We start from the raw sequence: 25,857 nt of genomic DNA, 5'->3' as shown, positions 1-25,857 counted from the left end.
CACAGTTTCATTAATACATTTATCATAAGATTTTCTATATAACCAGTGTGAAATCCTTTGTTCAGGCAGACATGACTTTCTGAGTACCGTCTCCCACACTTGTGTTTTTCTGTTTTTAATAAAAGAATATATACTTTGAACTTGATGGCCGGCAACTCGGCACGTAAAAATCTACTGCCAATCATTAGCAGACCAGAGTTCCGTTGTGGCGACCCCTAACTGGGAAAAGCCGAAAGACACAACATACTTTGAACCTGAGACTAAGTGTTTATTTAGCAAGTTCAGCCTTAACAGTTGGTGCTGTACACTCAGGACTTTTCCGAACTTTGAGAGCTGTTCTGTAGAAAAGGCACTTTTATGGGGCCCTCTGACAGATTTCTGTCAAGTGCACTTTTCTGAATTAACAGATCACAACCGCACCTTTTTTTTCTCTTTCCCCTTTGTTTGCTTTCTCTCCTGGCAGACTTGCAGATGACCAAGTTTGTTTTTCTTTTAGTATGAGTGTGGGTTATTCGTGATGGCGCATAAAGTATGAGTGTGGGATATTATCAGCATGTTTTATTAACATTGTAAATTGTCTTTTAAAGATCCTACATTCGCACCTATTGTAAAAGAGCCTGAAAAGGGCACACCTGCAGGTTAGCAGGTTACATGTCTTCTAAACCTTCTAGAGATACTTGTTTATACTTAGATTTATGGATTACTTTGACAATAAATGATGGCAAATTAGCTTTCCCTCTTGCAGGGACCTTTGACAGAGATGTTTTGCAAAATTTAAAAAAAACACTTAAAAGAGAAAGGTAATAAAATCCCTGCTAGCTGCTAGCCTGCTTTTAATTCCTGGCAGGTAGAGAGTCAAAAGATCGAGAAAAACAGTCTATTGTTTGTAGTTTAAAATATAATACTGCAAGACTGAAATCTCAGCTACAGGCTGCAAACAGGACGGTTGGCAGTCTTCAGCATGCTGACAGCAAACCTTAAGAGGATTCCGGACTTCATCCTCTTAGAAATACAAGAGGAAGAGACTTAAACCTTAACACAGTTATAAACAGGACGTGCTGGAGGGACAGATTTATCACCCAGAGACTCACTATGCTGTGGAACAAAATCCCGGTACGTGTGAGGCAGAGCACCTCGCTGGCCCCGTTCAAAAGAAATGGATGGGAGATCGCAGGTTTACCCCGGGGATCACCTCAGTGTCACTGCTGGACAGAGGCACGGTAAACTAATGGGCACAGTACCTTTCAAACTTAAGGGGTGGTGAAAGCCACAAAACTTTGGGCTAGGCTCACACACACACACACACACACACACACACACACATATTGACGTGGTGACACTAAGGAGGAATATACATCTTTGCCAAGATGTTAATTACAACTGAAAGAAATATAAATTACATCTACAACAGCTACCAATCCAAGCAACTTAACGCACAAAAAAAAAAAAACCCCTCAAACACTAAAGTCTAGCACTACTGCTCTCCTACCCTCTATAATCATATGCTATACCTTGTTATCCACATCCTTTAATCAAAATTACCAACCAGAAAATTAATCTCATCATTAGACCTCCCACAAAACTACTGCACAAATCTTGCTTGATCGTGGGAGACCGCAACATGCTCCTTTGTGCCACACATACTCACTACAACCTTAAAATCCACCCACTGCATTCAAAGTAACAGAACAGCTCAAAATAAGTGTTTTTGTAGGCTGCCCCTGATAAGACATATGTACACATAATCTTCTGTTCGGAGAAAATTGCTGAGTTGGGAAAGGAACCCCAGCCAGCTCTAACTTGGAGGGTAAAGTCCTGACTATGCCACAAGTGACAAAAGTTCGATTAGCAAGCTGGGTGCCAGTATGAGCTGACCAGGGAAGAATGAAGTGTGATGCCTCTGCCACCTTGCCCACCCTGGCGAATAGCAGGTTGGTCAGACCAATCACTAGAGTGACACTTAACAGAAGGACTGTGTTTCACCCATGAATTACAAGCTAAAGAAGATGGCATTGCCGTAATGCGCTTACACCACAGACCTGATCATGCTTCACTTTTCTGCTTAATGGACTGACCGGTTTCCTTTCCCCTGCACACAGCTGTTTTATACAGGCTTCCTTCAACCTATTTCATTTCAAAGTAAATAATAAGGGCCTCAAACTTGTGCCATCCTCCAAATAAAATCTTACAGATCAGCCCATGTTCAAACTACATTAATTTTTAATATTTAACACAGCCCTGCAATGCCCCAACCCATGCTGCCCTCATTATCAATACATTCCATAGCAAACCCTTTGTCTTTGTTCATAGGTTCATAGATAAGACTAGACTAACTGCCCTTGCGAGCCTAGCCAATTACCCCTTGTGAGACTCAAACCCTGCACCTTGCGTTTTTAAGGCAAATGCTTTAACCATTAGGCCACCCTCCCAACTGTTGCCAATGCTTAGTAAGCATAGTCCCAATGATATAACTAAAGTAAAAACTATTTTATAATCAGAAAGCCCACTTTATACAATAACAGCATAATTGTAGCAAAAATAATAAAACATTTGCATGGAATATTTAACAAAGAAATTAAAAATAAAGATAACAAAAAAACTAAAGATAAAAATGAGAGAAGAAAATGGACTAGGAAGGGATGCATACTGTCACACTTTCAAATTGTACCAGGTTTGTCAAGTGATTGTCTTCAGTCACCTCTCATCTTCAGTCATCTGTGTTCCAAAGGCCCCAAGCTGCAATTAATGTACATTTTTCCCAAACTTATCAAATCTGTACTCAACCTTTTCAAGAGTTATCATCTTAACTAAGAATATTAAACCAATAAGACAAAACATGTTTCCACCACCTAATAAACATCAGAACCAAGGGAATAACTTCATCACAAATAGCAACCAAAGCCCACCAATCTCAGATCTTCAAATTTTCCAAACTCAACCCTACGTATTCTTACTACAAAAACTTAAAAGACGTTTCACTGTTAGCATAATAAAAAAATAATGCTCATCTTCTAACAGTTTTTTTTAATTATACCAGATAGTATAAGTATTTAGCATTAGATACAACCCAACATACATACATACTCCATGTGCCCATTTATTAAAAATAATAAATAAGGAGCATCTGGAATTAACTAAACTAAATGTTGCAGCATTTGGACATAAAATACAGACATGCTTTTCTTAAAATGACCTTCTGTGATGCTTAGACAACAAGTGAAAATAATGACATACACTCTTATTATTGGCTAGCACTTCAACTTAATACCTCTCAAATGTCCAGAATTTTGCACAAAGTGAAGACTTTTGCCTCATATGTTTGTGTATTCCACCTATGTTTTTCCTGGCAAGGCATGGAGAACTAAAGTCACCAAATAATGTTTCATATCCATCTGAAAATACTTAATACAAAATGTATTGTACACCAAGTTCATAACTGCAATATTTAAAATCTGTACCTGATTTAGGGCCTTTACCCTCCACCAACTATTTTCAGCTTTGTCCAAAATTCTTACACCAAATGCTTGTGACAAAATTTGTAGAAGAAACATCTGAACAGATATTTTGTTTACAATGGCAAATGGGTAGCACAACAAATACAAGATCCGAGTACAGCATATAAGACTTCATGCAAAGCACATATTTCAACTATGCTGACCCAAAGACCTTAATCATAATGCGCCAGTGGAATATCACACTATACTAATCAAACAGCTGCTTACACACTATGTAGCTGCACTGTAAAGAATGACACCAAGCAAAGCCCTAGCAAACCTCAACAAAATTATGACATGCCATTCACAAGAAGCTTACAAGGACTCTCGACACAAATCATCAACATTTTGGAGCAAAACTCTACACACAAAAACAAACTGGAGACAGTGAAAACGTTACTAAATTACGGACTACAGAAAGATGGGAAACATTAAAACTACTTGAATCAAAAGAGACGTGAAGACCGGAGTAGATTGTACTACCGCTCCACAGACACTAGTTCTTAAGTTACAGACCCGAATAGGTCTAGCATTATTAAAAGGTCAAAAAGTAGAATCGATCTAAATCAGGGCCACTTTACCACTGTCCATTGCAATTCAACAGCAACGCTACTCTTTCAAAACATCACACATATGCATTCTCAACTACCTCAAAGGTTCACGCAGGAGCAGAAAATAAATTCCAAACAGGTAAGCAGCACCACACTGATAAATCCAGATGTCCCGGAGAACAGAGTTACAACTCTGATGATGGCTACCCCAACCTGGGGAAAAGGAAGACGAAAGCAAATAGCTGCCCAATACGATACTCAGCCCAAACCACTAAAGATGCCTTTTCTGAATTTCCACCCTACAAATTTCCGTTTCCATTCTTCTCTCGCTAACATCATGTAGTATATATGTTCATACTATGAACTCTGCAAAACACTGCACTTTTTTAAAACAGTTGTTTTGAACTATATAGACCACATGCACAACAAAAAAAAAAAACGAAAAGTTGTAATGCCTTATTCTCAGTAAAAGAAAACAAGGCAGAAGAAATTAAGCCGCTACTATCGTGAATTATGTTTTAAAAAAAGTTTACTTACAAATAAATCAGGCCACGAGGATAAGCTGATACAGGCAAGGCTTGGAAAAACATGTTCCGTCGGTAAAATACCCTGTACTAGAAACACGAACACGAAAGGAACTTCCCTACCTCCTGCAGCTATATTTGAGTATTCCAAGGCTGGGGGAAGGACAAGGCAGCTGTGACATCACAGAATGGGTGGGTTTGACCAAGAAGCAGAGGCCGGCCATGGTGATATCACTTTGGGGGAGGGAAATGTTAAAAAAAATATACCTCCACTGCCTGGCCGTGATGACATCAGTAATTGGGGGACTCCAGCAGGCTTAAGTGAAACGCGAGAGAATGTTTTTTAAAAGTGTAAACATTCCTGTACGCTAAGGTAGGGTTGGATTACAGAACTCAGGAGGAATTCAATTTTCTAAACGCTGCTTTCTTATTTGTTTATGCAGGAAGCTGTAAATAGGGACGAAAATGGCAGAGAAGTTGAGGAAAGCATTTTACAAACCCGTTGTACTCCTTTAATAAAATGCAACTTAATCAGGATGAGTCATCAGAAGACGACTATGTATTTAGCTTAGTAGTACCTAGTGGCCCTCCTCCACCATACCAACAGCCAGACTCTTCTGGCTCACCTCCATTACAATCCGTGCACTTCCCACCATTCTCACCACCCTTTCAGAGTGCAAGTTCCTCTGCAGGGGCTTCTTCCCCTAGCCAAGCACCTACTCTTTTTCTTCCTGTTAAACAGCTGAGTATTTTTCCCCTCCAGCTACATCAACAGATTCTCCCATGTCTAGTCACATGCAGTACCAACAATCAAAAATGCCAGGTAAATCTAGTAATCAAACAGTAGATGCAGATTCCCCCCAAATGTATCTAGGATTTCCTAAACTACATAAACAAAGGAGTCTACTTCCTTTTTTGAGACCCACTAAGCTACGCTCACATCATTATGTTACGTCTCCTCTCCTACTTCGTAAAATGCTCGACCACAGCAGCAACCTCCTACTTGGGAGTACCCCATGGCAACCACCAGCTTGGCAACAAGTTCCATAGGACAGCCATGAATAGGAGCCACAGCTATATTTTGTACTCCTGATGGAGTCTATTTAAATGTGCCAGACAGCTCGTGGGCTATGCAAATATGTCTTGCCCCACAGCAGTTGGATTTTCTTTCCTTACCGAATCTGAACACACCCAAATATTAGATGCGCATTATTAGATTCAATTCCTAAGCAGTTATGGACTGTACATGAAAATGAAGTGGGCCTTATTAAAGATGCTGTTCCTATTCAAATAACTTTAAAACCTAATGAACTTTTATCTATGGTGGCACAATATCCACTATCCGCAGAGGCAGAGGCTGGGATTGAGCCTGTTATTTCTGCATTGCTAGAGCAAAGTATTGTAAGTACCCACTACAAGTCCATGTAATACACCTATCCTGCTGGTAAAAAACAGGCAAAGAAGCCTATAGGTTTGTGCAAGACCTGAGAGTTGTAAATGCTGTTGTACTACCAGCTTTTCCTGTAGTTCCAAATCCTGCCACTAGTCAAAGTTCTATCCCTCCTGCAGCTACCACTTTCTCTGTTATTGTATTTCTTCAGCCTTCTTTTCTATTCCAATTCATTCAGATAGTCAAGTACCAATATGCATTCACCTAGGCAGCAGTATACTTGGACATGCTTGCCTGAGGGTCATGTCGAACCACCTACTCTGCTTTCTAGAGAAATGAACGACAACTGGACAAACTTCAGTTTCCTTTTAAGTCTAAGCTAGTGCAGTATGTAGATGATTTTCTCATAACTTCACCCTATCTGCCTGTCAGACTGATACTGTTTTCTTACTTACTATGCTAACTGAGTTAGGGTTAAGGTTAACGCATTTAAATTGCAGCTATGTCAATCACAGGTTCAATACCTAGGACATTTATTTTCTGAAAATGCACAACACATTTTACCCTCTCGAATAACAGCTATTCAAAGTGCCCCAAAGCCAACAACTCTAAAACAACTCAGAGGACTTCTTAGATTAGCAGGATACTGCTGGCAATGGGTATCTAATTATGCTGAAGTAACAAAACTAGAACTGCTCAAAAAGGATACCCCTAAGCCGCTCCCATGGCAACAAAGCCATGAACAAGCTTTTGTTCATCTAAAATCTAAGGAATTCTACCTTTTCTGTTGTAAACGAGGTCAGGTAACTTTGGGATGATTGGCACAAAGAAGAAATGAGGGTTACAGGCAAATTGCTTATTACAGTACTCATCTCGACCCTGTAGCAGCCGCTCTCCCTCCATACCTTAGAACAGTAGCAGCAGCCAACCTGGTAAACATGGCAGCCTCTCTTACTTTAGGTTATAGCACCTTTCTTGCGGTTCCACATTCTGTAGAAGCTTTATTATTGAAAACTATGACTCAATAGTTGTCTGCAGGTAGGCTCTCTAAATATGAACTGGCACTGCTTAATAACCAGCCTTTGTAGATTGTCAGATGCCCACCATTAAATCCTGCCTCTCTTATCCCAACAGCCGATGTGGGTGAACTGCATGACTGTATTTCTGTTGTTAACTATGTGTTTCCTCCTAGCCCAGACTTATGAGACATTCCACTTCAGAATTCTATCATTCTTTTCGTTGATGGATCCTGTAAAAGGCACAAAGATGGACATCTAAATGGCAGCTTTTTCAGTGTGCACCAAAAATATGATTTTAATAACTGGACAATTGGAGGGTAATGTTTCAGCTCAAGTGGCAGAGTTAACCGCGCTGACAGAGGTTTGTAAACTAGCTATAAACAAATGTGTTACTATTTATACTGACTCTAGGTATTGTCATGGCATCGTCCATGACTTTTGTACTTTGTGGAGAGAGTGGATATTTAACTTCTGCGGGGACTCTCATCAAAAATGCTGTTTTTGTACATGAACTGTTAAGATGCTTTACTGTTGCCAAAAAGAGTGGCAGTGGTTAAATGTACTGCCCATAAATCTGATTCCTCTTTTGAATCTAGAGGTAACAATTTTGCAGACAGGGCAGCAAGACAGGCTGCTTTGTCACCTCCTGTTCAGGCTTGGTTTCTGCAGCCTTTTGAAACTGAAATTGTATCTCTATCATTAGACAGTGTGTTGCATTTTCAAAATTGGGCTGAAGACTCTGAAAGAGTAAGGTAAATTAGTAACGGCTGCTGTTGTTCCCCCGACTCACTTTGGCACCACCCGGATGGAAGGTTAGTAGCCCCACAACAGTTTTTACCTCAACTGGTACTGGCTTATCATTTGCCATCCCAGCTTGAGAAAAATGCATTATTGAAACTACTTTTGACTGACTGGTATGCCCCTTATGTTTCAGAGGTCGTTCAGCATTTTGTATATAGTTGCACTACTTATTTATCATATAATGTATCTAAATCTGTACCTGTCCAAACACAACATATTAAAAAACCGTGGGGACCATTTTGTAGTATTCAGTGGGACTTTATACAACTTCCACAATGTCTAAAGTTTAAATATGTCCTTACTGTGGTGGATGTCTTTTCAGGGCGAGTAGAAGCTTGTCCCTGTGTAAAAAATGATGCCACCACAGTAGCAAAAAAATTGGTGCACAAACTTATCTCTCAGTTTGGAACACCTTGCGAAATATAGTCTGATAGAGGGACTCCGTTTACTGCATAGGTTATACAAGATTTTTGTAAGATGTTGAATGTTAAATTAAGTTTCCACTGTCCACACCGACCTGAGGTATGACTGAGCGTGTAAACCAGACACTGAAGAATAAGTTGGCTAAACTTACTGCTGAAACAGGTTTAAAGTGGCCAGAGGCTTTCCTTTGGTATTGTTCACTCTACAAAGTGCAGTCAGTGGTCCTAGGAAATATTCCCCCCCACAAAATTGTAATGGGAAGGCCTATGAGAATGCCAGCCACACTCCTTCCAGCTAACACAGAACTGCAACTGACTAATGATATGGTACTTAGATACTGCAAAAATGTTGTTTCTCTTCTGCAGCACCATCATTCACAGGTCGCAGCAGCTCAACTTCACCCTGATCCAGATGCTCTGCATGATGTGAAGCCAGGTGACTGGGTCTATACTTGAGCCTTCTCCAGGAAGACATCGCTCCAGCCTCGCTGAACAGAACCATTTCTGGTTCTCCTCACTACAGCTGTTCGGCTAGAACGATCTCTTACTTGGGCCACGTTTCCCACATCCACAAAGCAGTTCCAGCTGAACAACAGCCTATCCCCTTTACTTCTCCTGCCAATGATGATGAACCAGTTTCTTCCCGTACTAGATGAAAAACTAGAGAGTTGGACAACAACAATGATGACAAATGCTAAAAATGCAGTGGAAGAGGTCACTTCCCTTGCGTCAAGTGGCCAAGCACCGCTCACAGGACAGAGAGACCACCCACCATCGGCAATAAACTTTATTTGGCATCCAGCAACAGCAAAAACAGTGAGCCAAATCTCACCTTTGCCTGGAAGTTTGTAAGAACCCATTTCGACCCCGCCCAGCTCTCTCTTCCTGTGTACTTATTGCCATGATGACTGCAATCATTATTTTTGTTTTATTGCTAAATTTTTTGTAGCAAGAAGTGATTGTAAACACTGTTCAGCCTTGTGTCAAGATGTCACACAGATCTGTGACACCCACACCTAAACGAGCAACAATGAATTGGCATCCTACTTTTAATACCTACCATGCATTACAACTAACTTATGCAACCTCCTTCAACATATCTTGACTGTTGGGTCTGTACTGCTATCCTGATGTCACAATAGACTTTTGTTTACTGCAGTACCATTATTCCCCTTTAATTACGCGGACATTTTATATAATACTATGGGGGAATTGTGTAAAGTAACAGAGTCAAATGACACTATCACTGTCTTTAGCCTTTCAGACAGGAATACTATGCTTGAAACAAAATGGGACTAAGAAAGTAGGACAAAGTTCTTGTAATACTACTATAATGCCAGTTTGTCACAACTCAACAGGTTTGGATCCCACAGAAATTGGCCGAATGTTTATTCCAGAAAAAAACAGCATAGCTATGATTCCAACAGAGACATTGTTGAAAGCAAGAATTTGGTTATTATGCACTGCAGAAAATAAGCAGCGTGCATGGATACTCAGTAATGGGACAACTGACACAAATGTAACATTGGGGCTTTATTTGTTTATGCAAACTGTTACAAATAACAATGCTTCTAAAAAGATGCCTCTAAGGTAATGTTAAAAATGGACTGTATTTTATCTGTGGTAGAAAAGCATATAAATGGTTACCATCAAACTGGAGTGAACGTTGTTTCTTAGGATACTTAGCTCCTGCCATCTGACATATGGATGCTTTGCCCAAGGGAAAAATTCATAATGCTCGAGTGGTTAAGCAAGTAAAAAATCCTGTGGGTAAAGTAGATGAGTCATGGATACATCACCATGACTTATGGCAGCCCTCAAGGGGTTGGCCCATATGGATTTGGGAGATGATGTGATTGTCGGGGCAGGAATTACTCCAGCTTATGGTGCACCCAACGCTATATGGGAGCTGTGAAAATTATCGAAATTATTGAAGGTTCCAAGTAACTCGACCTTTTCTTCAGTAAACTTGATTACCAAAAACCTAACTGCCACGAGGACAGTAGTACTGCAGAACAGAATGGCGCTCGACTTCATGCTTGCATCGAAAGGGGGGTATGTACGCACTCATGCAGGAGAAATGCTGTATGTTTATTCCTGATAATGAGCACGCAATACGTAGTCATTTGGAACTTATCCAAAAGGTGGCTGAGCTGTTGGATACTAACGAAGCTGACAGCTCACAGTGGGTGTGACTCACTAATTTGTTCTCTGGATGGGATGGTGGTATTTTAAAATTCATAATGCTAATTGCAATAATCACTATGACCTTGTTTTTACTTTTATTTTTATGTAAGACTTTAATATCCAAGTTGATTATATCTCGACCTTCAGTAATGTTACAAAATGTACATGTCAACAGTGTTAGAAGAGTACCCTTTGCAAAATGCACGCGTGAAAGTGTTATGGAAAAAAAGGTCTGAAAGTTTTAGCAAACTGTATGAAAATGTTTTTGGTCTCTGAAATGCAACGTTTGAGTGATGCTTTCTCAGTAGCAAAGGGGGGATTGTAGAGGCTGGAAAATAAATAATGAAACAAAATGAAATGTATGTGTATGTTAACAGGATAGTGCACGTGATTGAAAGAATGCTCTGAAGTCATGGAAAAAGACTGCTTAAAGAATCTTCTTGTAGTTTCTAGTACCTTAGCCTGAGGCCCTGCTTTCCCTTGCAGGCACACAGTAGAACGGAAAGATTTTCCTTATTAGGTTAAACTATAGATAACAAATATGAAGTATAACTTCTTCCAGCTTGGCAATTTCCTATTGGCTATAGAGTAGTGATCTGATGTAATGTACCTTTTGATTATTCTCTACTGGATAATAACCACAGTTTTATTAATAACACTTATTATAAGATTTTCTATATAACCTGTGTGAAATTATTTGTTCAGGGAGACATGACTTTCTGAGTACTGTCTCCCACACATGTGCTTTTCTGTTTTTAATAAAAGAATATATACTTTGAACTGCCAAGAGACTAAGTGGTTATTTAACAAGTTCATCCTTAACAGGTGACGCCCACCAGTCTTCTGAAAGTATGGGACTGGCAGTAGAGGAACACCCTCATGGTCACAAAATAGTTAGCTTAGATGCATAGACTTTATTTAGAGCTTTCGGTACCTGTGTTTTAAAATAAGGGAGGTGGTGGTTTTCACTTCATATGTTAGCAATGGTAGCAGACTGGCAATTAAAGTTCAAAAGTGGAGGAATGGACAAATACTGGACAAGATGGCATTCCACCATTACTACCAGGGGGTTGGGGGTTGGAATGATAATTGCACTGTTTACCTCTCAGACACAAGATACAGGGTTTGATTTTCACATTTGAAGGGAAACTGGCTAGGCTTAAAATGGCCTACAAGGGCAGCCAGCCTAATACTTGCCTATAAACTACATTTGTGTGAAAGAGGGATACAGAGAGTGGTTAGAGAGTATTTGCATGCAATTTTGATATGCAGAGACTCTAAAGCTCACCTACAGTTTAAGAACAGTTCCCATTATATTATTGCATGTACTTTGGCAAATAAAAGTAAAAGTTAAATAGCTCTCTCAAGATTAAAACCTGTCACTGCAATTTCAGCTAGTAGAACCATATGTAGTAAAAACAGAATTCAAGGGCAGTCCTCGTTAGAGATGAACATGACACAAGCACTTGGTGAGCAGGTTAAAGCAACAAGGTCTTACCTTCAAACAGGTTGAATTCCTGATCCAGCTGTAGAAGTTTGAAAGCACTTCTGGCTCTCCAACCCTCTTCTTTGGCTAGACGATAGTAGATATCTCTCTTATCTTTTGATGAACGACCCATTGTTTATGTTTCTGGTTACATATACAAAATAAAGACAGCAAATACATTTACAGATTTTTTTTTGCAGTTACATATAAAAGGGCTCATTATTTACCAGAATTTTAGGAACTACACCTCTAGCACCAACACTGCAGAACTGTTAAAGAACATAAAGGAAACTAAATTCAAATGTCAAACTTATTCTGCACAAAGGAATTCTTATCTGAAATAACAGTCCCAAAAAAACATCTAAACACCTGGATATGAAACTTCCTTCTATAGCTGTGTGAATTTGTCTACTAATCATGGTCCAAAATGTTGCATCTGGGAATGCTATTGGGAAACAAAGTCACTTACCTCAGACTGTGTATCCTCTGATCATTACAGCTGGTTACTAACTATTCCAAACATCTGATGACTAGTGAGAGGTGCTCGCTGTTAAGGGTCACAATCTCAATAAAAGCCTTGAATTATACACATCGAGCACCTGTTTGGATCTCTAAACCAGTACTCAAATGTGTTTTTAAAGACTAAATTTTCTTTTTTTTGTTGTTGCACCAGACAATGGTTTAGTACTTTGTAATTAAAATTTTGGAATATTCACTCAAATTCTGTTAAGACTTTTCAAGCTGCATAATGCATATACTTCTCTATGGGAACAAATGACAATTTTATTTGGGAGCTACTACAGGTGGTATAAGTACTGGAGTATCAGTTAAATTTGTAAGAGAAAATGGATATGCTGAATGACATAAAATTCTAAGCAGGGAGGAAATGGCTTTTGCCTGATCATAATCCTTTTGCAATATTTCCTACATGGAAAGGTACCTATCAATTTGAGAGCTAGTGTGAGACTACCTCACTTATCTGGCACAGACTTCCATTATTTAAAGCTACAATGGAAATGGGTAGCTTTGAAATGCTCATTGGAATTCATTCAAATCTGGGTAAAATATGATAAACGGCAGAAAGAAAACATAAATAAATCAATATAGATATAACATCACCTAAAGAGCATCTAACACGTTTAAAACAGTGGGAAGTTAAGATAACACTTCAAAAACTCCTTTGAATGGTTTTAATATTCTGGAGGAGAAGTTTGGTTTCCTTGGGAATGACACAGATGCAAGTTTTCTCTCAATGCAGATAGTAGGCATACTGGGGAATTGGGGAAAACAGAACATGGATTAGCAATACACAGGAAAGAAATCAGAAAAAAATGACAGTAAGTCTTCTAGAACATAAGACAACCAATGGACTACTTTACAACTGTGCTATAACAACAACAAAAAAGAACTAGAACTACTAATGAACAACATCTTTGATCAAAGATACAATGACAGTTATTCTTCAGTTTTTCACATAATACTTCCATCTAGGGTTTCTTTACCTAATGAGACAGCGGCTTCACAGCTTATTCCCACTAATTCTGCAGGCTCAGATTATTTTGGAAAGATAAATCTTCTAGTTTCAGACTGGGATTTGAACATGGTAGATTTAGTCTAATATCCAAAATACACGTCAAAAACAGTTTAAAGAGTATAAGAAGTTAAAGTTCCAAAAGATAAACAGGGTGATAAAGCTGAACAATAAACACAGACAGAAAAAACAAAAATTATTTTCTAGCAACTGTGTCAGTTATATCAATACAACAGGCAGCACCACCCAAACCCAAGTCCATCCTTCTTTTTGACTTCAGTATAGGGACCTCTTATACATTAATGCACAAGATATTCTGGGACATCTTTCTGGCTTCCATGACAATTTTATTATTCATCTGAAGGGTAGAGGATTACAAGGAATTAGAACGTCAGCATCTATGGTGTAAAAATATGAACCGAAGAGGAATATGTGCAGGACCTATCCACAGTGGTACTGGAGAGACTTTCCTTGTTGAAATTGTGCTAGGACAGAAAACCAAGGGTGCCTCAACAATACTGGGGCTATAAAATTTCAGTGAGACTTTTATTCTCTTGCTGTTCCAAAACACTTCACATAACAAGGAGGAAAAAGAGTGTTAAGGGTGTCAAACATGACAAGATTTCAGTATTTTGAACCCTCATTCAAAAACTGCACAACTGGATATTTTTACATTCAGGCAAATAGACTCCAAAAGGATAAAGACTTCAGGACATAGATACCATGTGTGATCCACCATCTTGGATCTACTCAAGAAGTTTACCAATACACTAAGGTAACCTGAAAGATGAATGAACACAAACCGTATTTCCAGGAAAGTGCCTGGTCCCATAACATTACTGTTACTCTGCACTACCTGCATAAGCTGAACCCCTTGCATGTTCACATATCACACTGTTGTAGGTTATTTTTAACACTCTCTTCACAAATCTCAATGTGCAAGAGACTTTACTAATGACCGCTTCAGATTTATACAACTTTTCATCTGCTCTGGGGACGCATATGCCCTGCACTAAAGCAAACAGCAAACACCAAATGAGCTCTCAAATCTCTCAGTCCGATACATCCAGTGTCAACTCTCATGATTTAATATTTTCAGTGGTCTGTTCTGATCAGAGTCTTCAGAATTGCAAGAACTTTCTAATGAAGCTTCATGAAAAAACGATAAGGAGAGGCCCATCTGGAAAGTACTGGCCTATCCCTAAAGAGTCTCGCACTCCATCTATCTAAGAAGGCTGAAGTAATGTCTTCCATTCAGAACCATTAGAAATCTTGCAGACTTTTGACCACAAATCCTTAAGAACTCTCTGACAAATAGCTTAATTTCAGTGGCTAAAACTCCAGAATTAGACAACATTCTTTGACTCTTATCTTCTGAAAGAAGAACATCTGCTTTTTGGACTCTAGGATTCCCCAAAGAACACCTTCTCCTTGGATAACTCACGTCCAAATTCTGGTAAATGGTGAACTACATCAAAATCAAAGAAAACAATTGCCACATTTAGGTGTTCCACAAATTGGATTTAAGACTGGAATACTACTAGACAGTCAAAAGAAAGGAAAGACTTTGTATCCACTTAATATTGCCACAACTGAAGCATAGATACCTGGTATACACTTGCGGAGCTGTTGCTGCACCAAAGGAAACCATATGAACGGAGTACTGAATTCTGCATGTAAAACCTCAGAGGTCTGTTCTCAACTAACAAAATATATGTTTTAATCTGTGGAATTTAAATTTGAAGTGAAACATCTAGATCTCACAGGAGCAGAAGGGAAGGGGACATGATGAGAGTACCCCAACACCACCTCTTGCACTAGGCTGCTCAATAAATCACTTGCTATATCTACTTTGTTGAAGGTGATTTCTGCTTTGGTTAAGGCATGTGCTCTCCCTTCCAGGTGGGAGTCTACTGTCCAGTTTGCTCAAAAGTATCTTGCCCGCAACAGGTTTAGCTCTACAGATTCTTGGCACAGTGCAGAATGATGAAGTCTTTACTGAAACACTGTCTAGAGTTTCACTAACACCTTGGGCACTGGAGGCAGTAGATGTTATTTGCTCACCCATTGGTGGGAAACTTAGCTTTGAGCTGCCTCTCAAGTGGCATCTAGTGGAGCAACAGACATCACCTCTAAAGTGTGTGCTACAGCAGTGCAGGCAATGTAGCCCTAGACTCATGGAGGTGTGTGTTTACTTACAAAGTTGGGCAGTATTTGCAGAGCTTTGTGATGCTGCCAATTGGGGTTAGGAACTCCAGAGGACATCCCTGTGAGAGTGACAGTAAAGAGCGGGTCAATCAAATTCTAAGTTCTCAGAAAGGAGCTGGCCAGCAAGCTCAGTCTCAAGAGCAAATGGGCTTCAGACTTTGCCTCTGGGAAAGGATAAGTTCAAACTTCAGTCTGTCCAAGGAAAACTGGTGATGTCATCTGGCCCCAGTGAGTCTGGGATAGGGGGAGGGGGCTTGGTGAGCTCACTATATGGGCATGATCAGTCCCACAAGAGAAACAAATAGGCAATAGGGCTCTGGGAGCAAGGGCTACTGGGTTTAGTCAAGCAGATGCAGGGGGGTTATTATACAACACACACATGCACATATGGTGTGTGTACTTAACTTTTTTTGTAGGTATTTCCATTTACAAAGGGAATATTTTGCCATATGCCCCCTGAAATTCAAATACTGGGATGATGACTACCTTACTAGACAAGAAGTCTTTCTTTCTCTGTCGTTCTATCTCCATGACCAGGATACTTGCTGCTTCCCTCAGAAGTGGAAGGTTCCTAATTTGAGCAATTACCTTATTTGAAAAAGGCTAACCCATATCTACTACATTCAAAGCTTCAACTTATCTAGAATGACACATCACTCCAGCATTCAGCTTTTAGGGAGCTTTTGGCAATTTAAACAGACATTGCTATTTTCATAAATTTGACATTTTGATGCCAAACTACTTATGAGCAGATGCTTCCGAAAGTAGATTGTAGCTGGAAGGTATTTCACCAAGTCAAAAATCCCCTCCAATGCACATTGATATGGTAAGTGACTAATCAAGTGGTCCAATGCCAGTGGTGGTGAATGGATGCACTCACTGCACCCTCATACCACTATACTTGACAGACCTGGCCATTTCACTTCAGATGATGCGGTCATAAACAAAATGAACATTTTATCCAAGTGCAGACATTTGAGTTTTAAAACTGGAAGTCAGTCCTTTTAATTCAGATTTGTTTTCCTTTGGCTTAGCAACACCTTGAGTATCTGCATTTGTAAATATGGGGGGGGGGGGGCCAAGTTAACAGCACCACCACACGCAGAACTCGTCAGCCAACATCTCCCTTCAAATGAATCATCCAACATAAAAGTCATTCATAGAACATTACTCAGGTGATATTCCCTACCCTGCTATTAACTTTTTTTGTGTGTGGCATTTTAACTTTTTATTAGGTGTATGTTCAAATAAACCTACTTTATCAATAATGTAAACAAACGGCAGAAAATACGACCACGGCTGATACAAAAAAATGCATCGTAGAGCCGAGTACAGAACCTGATGGTTAGCAAGGTTCTATCCACGATGTAAATCCTGGTAGTCCATTAAAAACAAGTTTTAATTTCACCAAAATTAAAAATCAACACAATAAAAATGTTCCCCTCCTTGTCAAACGATAATCGCTTTTGTTTAATCTTCTTCAGATCAAAGAAGATTAATGGAAAGTGCTTATCATTTGACAAGGAAGGGACCATTTTTATTGTGTTGATTTTTAATATTGGTGAAATTAAAACTTGTTTTTAACGGACTACCAGGATTTACATCGTGGATAGAACCTTGCTATCCCATCAGGTTCTGTACTCAGCTCTACGATGCATTTTTTGTATCAGCCGTGGTCATATTTTCTGCCGTTTGTTTACATTTACTTTTTTTTGGCAGTTTAATTCTAACAGTGGAAAGGTATACTTTATTCCTACTTTATCAACAATGGTATCATCATGATATTCATTGTGGGTATGTGTTCACAGACTTTAATGAATACCTCACTGTGCAACCTCACTGTGCACGTCCATTAAAGCGTATGGATGAATCTCTTCAGTATCCTTACACCGAGAGCAAGGTTTACTGAAAATCTTAGTGAAGATAGCATAATAAAAAAAAAAAGAAGTTATGTACTCACCACAACATTTCATCTCCATTGTCCATTTTCATTCTTCCTCAACTGATGGGTTTGGATCTGATACCTTGGATCCAACTTGGCCGTTGCTAAAGTTAGTGGTAACCAAAATTTTGAACTTCTCCCTTAACCATAATGCACTAACCCCAAATACCTCAGATCTTGTTTGCCGACTTTAGTGGAAAGGAAATATTTGCAGTCAAATCTGAAGACTACATCTGGAGCTCAATATAAAGGACAGTTATGTCCTGTAACTACTCATTCTTCCAGAAGTTTACATAGGGTGGGGGTTGGTGCGTGGGGAGATGAGGAAGGATGAAAATGAATAACACAGATGGAATGTTATGGTGAGTACAGAAATTCTTTATCTGATGATGTCAATTTTCATTCTATTCTCAAATGATAAGACAGAGTCCCCAGCTACCTAAATTCCCTGGTGGACTCAAGAAAAGATACTCCTGAGCACCAATGAACCAAATAATGCTCTACCTCTGGAGACCAGATCCAATTTGTAATGAGTAATAAAAGTATGGAGAGTAGCCCAAGTTGCTGCTGTGCATATATCATCCAAGGACATTCTGGACTGAAATACTGAACAGGTGGCCATGGATATAGCTGAAAAGCCCATAACAGTTTTGGCCTAGTAATGCCCAATTTGTCAGAAACAAATGAAACACAATCAGTTAGCCACTTACATAATTTAACTTTTGCACCTGGTTTTCCCAATCTTACTTCAGCGAATTAAATAAACTGGTCAGTTTTTCTGAGATCTTTTGTTCTATGTAGGTAAAAACGTAATTGTCTGTAGATACCCAATAAATGCAACATATAATCTGCTTTGTTAACAAATTTAGGAAAGAATACTGTTAAATTAATGATTAATATTAGATTCTGACACCACCTTAGGAAGAAAGGATGCATTAGTCCGTAATGTAACCCTATCCTTGTGAAAAATCAAGTATGGTGCTTTAGAGGATAAGGCTTGAATCTCAGAAATTTGTCTGACAGAGGTAATAGCTACCAGAAAAACTGTCTTCCAAGAAAGGTATTTAAGGTCACATGTAGCTGCTGGTTGGGGGGGGGGCTTTGTGAGAGTATGCAGTACTAAATTCAGGTCCCATGGGGCAGCAGGATCTTTAAAAGGGGGTCTCAGAAGAAGGAGTGCCTTTCAAGAAGGCTTTGCTCAATTCAGGAGATGTGAAAGAACAATCAAAACCAATGCAAAAAAGTTCAGTTAGCAGCGATATCAAGCTTACAATAGAAGTACTAGCTCCTTCTTTTAAAAGCGGTCTCAAAAATGTCAAGGATTCTATGTATATGGGCTGAAAAGGTTCAATATTACTCAACAAACCTCTTCCATTTGTTGGAATAGAGTTTTCTGGTAAGGTTTATTGGAAGATAAAAGTATTTGACAGGTGATGAGAGCATGTAGGTTGTCTTGCTATTAATAGAACCAGTGAAGCCAGGCAGTCCACCTGAGGTTGGTTATGTCTGGGTGAATCATGCCTGTCAGGTAAGACAGGAGGTCTGCAGTCAGATCCAGATTTCAAGTTTGTTGAAGCAAGTGAGGCCAAAGGTAGGGGAACCAAATCTACTGAGGCCAGAAGGGTGCCGATGAGGATTGCTCTTCAACATGGCAATTTTCTGTAGAAATTTTGGAATTAATGGAATGGGTGGATAAGTGTAGAGTGGACTGGAGGGGGTAATCTTGAAGTACAGCATCCCTCGGGGATTCCCCCTGCAGAGGGAGTAGGGCAAAGTAGCTGCTGCATTTGTTGTTTAGGGGGGAAGCAAATAGGTCACAGCTAGGCTGGCCCCACTGACACAATCAATTCTGTGATGTTCTTGTTGAGGGACCACTTTTGAGGTAGAATGTACCTGCTCAGTTTGTCTTATCACGTTGGATATACCCGGAATGTGCATTGCTATGAGAAAGCTTGCCCACTGCCACACTCAGAGCTTCTCTATACAAGTAGGATCTGGTCCCTCCTTGTTTGTTGATGTACCAAACTACTGACATATTGTCCATTTGAACTGCAACTGTCCCGAAGTGGAGAGCATCCTGGAAGGCCTGCAACACTAAACGCACTGCTCTCATCCCTAGGACATTAATATGCAAGTTGGCCTCTTCGGGGGACAAAGTGCCTTGGACTGTTTTCCCCAGAAAATGCCCCCGCAACCCCAGCTGGGAACAGTCTATGGTCACTATGGCCTTAGGCTAAGAGGGAATCAACGGATGTCTTTGCAGAACCTGATCTGATAGAATCCACCACCTCCGATCTCTCTTGCATGTATGAATAATTTTTATCTGATAAGACATGGGTTGGTAAAGTATTGACCATTGTGTGGCTAGCATCCAAAAGTATTCTCATGTAAAATCTGGCCAAAGGTACTAATGTTATCACTGCTGCCATTGATACCAGAACTTGAAGAACCAGACAGGCTGAAATCTTGGTACTGCAGATTATCTTTCTGACCTGTGATCTTATGATCTGAACTCTTGAGTGTGGTAGTGAAGCTATGGCTGACTTTGTATTGAGAATTCTTCCTACGATTTCTAGAGTTTGAGTTGGTTCTAGTCGGGACTTTTTGTAGTTTATGGTTATCCCCAGAAGACAGCAAGTCCGGAGAACCTGGTCTCTTTGGCCTTACCAACTAATGCATGGTCGGAGCAGAAATGAGTCAGTTAAACACCCAGAATCCTTGCAGTTTTAAGTGAGCTGCTACTACTAACATGCACTTGGTAAACACCCTGTGGTCTATGGCGAGACCTGTGATGTCCCCACTCTGGGCCAGTAATCAAGGAGCCTGAATCCTTACTACTGACACTGGAGAGGGACATTCACTTGGAACAAAAGAAACAGACACAGTATTTCCAGAAGCAGCTCTCTGCATCAAGCACAATTTCCCTTAAGAGCACACAGGAAACACACTCAGTCCAGGGTCTGGATATACTCGGAAGGTGCGTTTCTCTGTCTCTTTCTAGGTCCCCAGTAAGACTCCCCACTAGCCACAGCTGTAAAGTTGAGTCTTCAGAGTGCCCAAGCCAAGTCCTCCAGCACCCTCTCTCTAAAAAACAGTGGGTTGTGTCCCTGCTCTAAGCAGCTGACACACACTCTTGAGATATGATTTTCTCTCACTCACACACACACACACACACACACACACACACACACACACACACACACACACACACACACACACACACACACACACACAAAGCTAGAAACTGCCAGTATTTAGCACATATGTGTCAATAACACACAAGAGTTTTGCTCAGATCTGTTGCAGCTTCTGGAAGTCATAAAACAATTTCAAACTTTTACCTTTCCAGAGTACCAATTAGTTTAGTGCAAAGACAATACAGAAAGCTTCCTGGTACAAACTTTTTGTCTCTGGCTGCATTGACAACTATAAGACACAATCTTTATGGCCTAAGCCAATTAATTTATTTTCAGAACATTTTTCAGAATTAGTTGCAGCTGGACTGTGATTAACCTCTTCTCTTCCAGTATCCTCTGTTAGAACAGTACTGTCTGATACAAACATACATTTATTTTTTGTCCAGCAGGACACACTGTCGTACAGATGCTTGTGTTTAAAAATGTATCAAGTCAGTTTAATACACAAATGACTATTTACAAAACTTCAGGTAGATGTGCTGGCATATGTTAAATATCCACTGCCCTATTTCTCCTGGCATATCTAGCAATGCCTCACATCATCACAAGACCAAAGGTCAGAACTCTGAATTGGTACTGACTGGCTCCCAGCCAAAGTGTAAAGACCTTCTGGATCATCTGTTCATCTTTGTATGACAGTATCCATCCTGAAGGTCTGTTAAGCACATCCAATCCTTGCCCAGGAAAGGGAGAACGGACTGAACCCTTGACCATCCGAAAAGTACAGTTGTGTACACTTACCATAAATGTAGATGTTTGAGTGCATTCACTGTTGCAGTCATTACATTTGGGGTAATCTGCTGGCAGGTTGCCCTCAGTCGTCCTGAATTCCAAAGTCTTGGGTCCTGCGTCAGTTGCCATCTCCTCTTCCATGATGTCAGGTCATCAGGGGTATAAAACAGGCAGCCAACGCCATTTTCTTTAGCTTTTCTTGCCCCAGATGTCAGGTGCCCCCCAAATGGGTAGCACAAATATATATAAACTATATATACATGCAACAATATAAACTTTACTTTCATCTACAAGCAAATACACCACAAAGGCTGTAGAAAATAGTGAAGGAAAGAGAAACTCCAGAATAAAAGGGGGATGGCGGGTGGGTAACCTGGACTGCAACAGTGAATACACTCGAACATCTACATTTACGGTAAGTGTACGCAACTGTACTATGTTCTTCCTTTTTCACTGTTGCAGTCATTACATTTGGGTAGAACCCCAAAGCTATGGATGGGAGGCTGGAGCTAAACTGCATTAGGGGCGGCTATAAGGCCCTGCAGAACTGCAGTGGCAAAGCCTGCCCTGGACTTAGAGTAGAGAGGCAAATGATAATGCTTTGTAAAAGTGTGAACAGAATTCCAAGTAGCAGCCTCTAGAATGTCTTTTGTACCCCTCTGAGAAAAGCTGCTGATGTAGCTGCAGCCCTGGTGGAATGAGACCTAATGCCCTTGGGCACCGGTTTACCATGGTGTAAGAAGCAGAAACAAATGCAGTGGCTTATCCACTTTGAAATAGTCTGCTTTGAAATAGCCTTTTCCTCTTGATCCTGCAGCAAATGCCACTAGTAGCTGCTCAGTTTTTCTTAGGGCTTTAGTCCTGCTCAAGTAGAATCTTAGTTGTCTGTGTACGTCCAAGGAATGCAGAATCCGCTCCCCCTTGTTCTGCAGGTTTGGGTAAAAAGTTGGCAGATGAATAGTTTGGTTAAGAGCCACGCTGGAAACCACCTTAGGCATAAAGGAAGGATTGGTCCTGAGGGACACCCGGTCTGGGTAAAAAATGATAAAAGGTTCCACCAGACATGAGGGCCTGTAGCTCTGAAACCCTTCTTGCTGAAGTATTTGCCAGGAGCAAAGCTGTTTTCCATGATAAGAACTTTAGATCTGCAGTAGCAGCTGGTTCAAATGGTGGCAAGGTGAGCTTTTCCAACACATAATTGAGGTCCCATGCAGGAATTGGTGATCTTCCGGGAGGCCTTAAATTTTTAGCCCCTCTAAGATACTGCTTTAGCAAAGGATGAGAAAAGATAGGTGGCTCTGTGTTGTAATGAGCCGAGATGGCAGAGGCATGGATTTTTATTGATGAAAAAGATAGGTCTTTGTCCAGCATCTCAGTCAAAATCTGAGGAATATTTGGCTCTGCTGTGTCAGTTCCTTGTGCTTGGTTCCAAGCACAGAAGCTCTTCCATTTATCAGCATATGATTTTCTAGTACTAGGCCTTCTGGCTTCCAAAATGACATCCATCACAGATTTACTGAGAGGTGTTGTTTGAATAACTACATGATCAGCCATGCTGCCAGGTTCAGTGTTTGGAGCCGATTGTGCAGGATCTGATTATTTTGCTGAGACAGTAAGTGAGGTATTTATGGCAAGTACCAAGCTGGGAATTGAGACATATTCCTTAGGATTGGGCATCAGTATTGGCAGGGCCAGTCCGGGGCAATTAGTATCATCTTTGGTTTTTCTTGTTTGACCTTTAGTAGAACCTTGGGAAGAAGAGGCAGAGGAGGAAAGGCATAAACTGATAGGTTTTTCCAGCTGAAGGATAGGACATCCACTTTCCATGCTTGTCTGTGATAAGTCCTTGTGCAGAATTTGTCCAGATGATAATTCCGAGGAGAGGCAAATAGTTCTGTGTCTGGGCTCCCCCATTCCTTTGTCATCATGCTGAAGACTTGTGGATCTAGTTTCCATTTGTGAGGGTCCATAAGGTTTCTGCTTAAGTCGTCTGCCAGAGTATTTTGCTTTCCTGGCAGGAATTGAGCTTGAAGATGTACTTGGTAAGTCAAGGCTGTGTCCCACAGTGCCATGGCTAGTCTGCAAAGGGGGTAGGAGTGCGTTCCCCCCTGCTTGTTTATGTATCACATAACCGTGGAGTTGTCCGTCTTTATCAGTAGTTGTCCTGGATGAAGTAAGTCCGTAAAGGCTGTCAGGGCATTTTGAACAGCTAACATCTCTTTTTGGTTGATATGCAGATGCATTTGTTTTGGGGTCCATATGCCTTGAATGCATCTTCCTGCCAGGTGGGCCCCCCCCATGCATAGTCTGATGAGTCTGTTAAGGTTTGGCTGGCAGGGGATAGAGTGAAAGCCCGTCCCATGTTTTGGTGACATGCCTTTGCCCACCAAAGAAACTCCTGTTGTAGGCAGGGAATGAGAGGAATCAGTTTCCAGACTGTGACAATGTTGACTCCATAAACTTTTTAGGTACCACTGTAGTTTCCTCATATGCAGTCTTGCATATGGAATCAGTAGAATGCAGGATGCCATGAACCCCAAAGCCTGCAGAGTTTGTCTTGCGGATAACTGGGTTTTTGTTGCCATCTGTTTGAAGTAAAGTAATCAGTTGCCTTTGTTTGTTTGGCATGAGGAAAGCTATCTGGACAGTTGTATTCAAGCTTGCACCCAGGAATGTTATCTTTTGAGAGGGTACCAGTTGTGATTTATTTTCGTTTATTGTGTACCCTAGGCATGTTAGAAGCCTTTTCACAAACTCCAGATGCTGAAGAAGAATGTCCTTGTTCTCTGCTTGAATGAGACAGTCATCCAAGTAAGGATAGATTTGTATACTTCTTTGTCTGCAAAATGCAATTACTGGTGCCAGGCACTTTGTAAAGACCCTGGGTACAGTAGGTAAGCCAAAGGGCACTGCAGAGAACTGGTAATGCACACAGCCAGCCTTGAAACGGAGGTATCTTCTGCATGATTCCCTTATTGGGATATGCAGGTATGCCTCTTTTTAGTCTAGTGTCACCAGCCAAGCGTTCTTGCCCAGCATGGGCAGAAGCTGCTGCAAAGTTAGCATTTTGAATTTTGGAATGTCCAGGAATGTGCTCAAAATTGATAAATCCAGTATTGGGTGCCAGACCTTGTCTTTTCTGGGTACCAAGAACAGTCTTGAATAAAACCCTTGTCCTTTTTCCGGTTCTGGAACTGGCTGAATAGCCCTCATATCCATGAGGGAAGTAACTTGTTTCTGTGCCTCTGCCCATTGATTTTTTGGCAGATCTGGCCAACCGTTTGCAATTGGCAGAGTGTGGAAGTGGAATCTGTATCCCTGAGATACTATGTTTAACATCCACTTGTCATGGGTTATTAACTGCCAGTTTTGAGCATAAAGTGCTAATTTTGCCCCTAAGGGTGCTGCCAAAAAATAAGTGCTTGGTGATGGCAGAGGGAAGTCACTGAGACTGTTTACTGTAGGGTTGCGCTTTATTTCCTCCAGATTTGGAGGTAGAAGCACCCCTTTGCTTTGACCTGTAAGAATCCTGTGACTGGTATCTAGAACATTTAGGGCACCTGGATTTGCCCCATGGAGCTCTGTCGGACACAGAAAAGGACCAATTTTTTATAGGCCAGTGTCTACTGAATCTTCGTGGCTGCACTAGTAAGAAGTCTTTTACAGTTTGCATAGACTTAGCTTTGTCTTCCATTTTCTTTAAAACCTCTTCTGCCTTAATACCAAACAGAGTATCATGCTGTAAAGGTGCATCCAGCAATTTAGCTTTAACATGATCAGGCAAATTTTGCTCTTTTAACCAGGCATGCCTCCTAATCACAGTCCTAGTAACTGTGGCCCTGCAGGAGGCCTCTAAGGAATCAAAAAGTACAGTTTTGTACCTACCATAAATGTAGATGTTCGAGGATCCCCATTGCTGCAGTCCTTACTATTGGGTATAGTCCGCGTCCAGTCGGCCCGAATACCAGAGTATAAGGCTGACGTCGGTCAGGGCGCATTAGACTGACGTCAGTACGTCAGGGTACTAATGCGCATGACCGACGTCATATCCTCAGTCTTTTCTTGCCCCAGATGTCAGAAGACCCTAAACAGACAAGGCCCAAAATACCTGCACCAAAAATATGTACAATATATACAAGAATATATACAAAAATATAAGCATGTAACCTCACCTACACAACCACCCCTAAACACAGAGGGGAAGGAGGGAGAATTGGACTGCAGCATTGGGGTTCCTCGATCATCTACATTTATGGTTGGTACATAACTGTACTATGTTCTTCGTTCCCCATTGCTGCAGTCCTTACTATTGGGTAGAATCCCAAAGCAGAGGTAAGGGAGGCTGGCAAATCATAAAGAAGCAGGAGCTGACA

At 40.7% G+C, this 25,857-nt stretch overlaps 1 protein-coding gene across 2 annotated transcripts in view; it reads right to left on the bottom strand.

Moving 5' to 3' along the window:
• Nucleotides 1–25,857, bottom strand: part of FTSJ1 (FtsJ RNA 2'-O-methyltransferase 1) — a 1,029,035-nt gene that overhangs the window by 886,284 nt on the left and 116,894 nt on the right. For both annotated transcript variants that reach the window (XM_044080307.1, XM_044080308.1), the window contains exon 2: nt 11,887–12,018. In XM_044080307.1, coding sequence (XP_043936242.1) covers nt 11,887–12,007 — 121 coding nt within the window. In that variant the 5' untranslated portion in view covers nt 12,008–12,018. The remainder of the gene's footprint in view (nt 1–11,886; nt 12,019–25,857) is intronic.

Source organism: Protopterus annectens, chromosome 8.part0, assembly GCF_019279795.1.
Source record: "Protopterus annectens isolate FY-2018-M chromosome 8.part0, PAN1.0, whole genome shotgun sequence".
NCBI lineage: Eukaryota > Metazoa > Chordata > Ceratodontiformes > Protopteridae > Protopterus > Protopterus annectens.
Note: the sequence above shows the minus strand (reverse complement) of the source record. Positions and strands in the feature narration are given on the sequence as shown.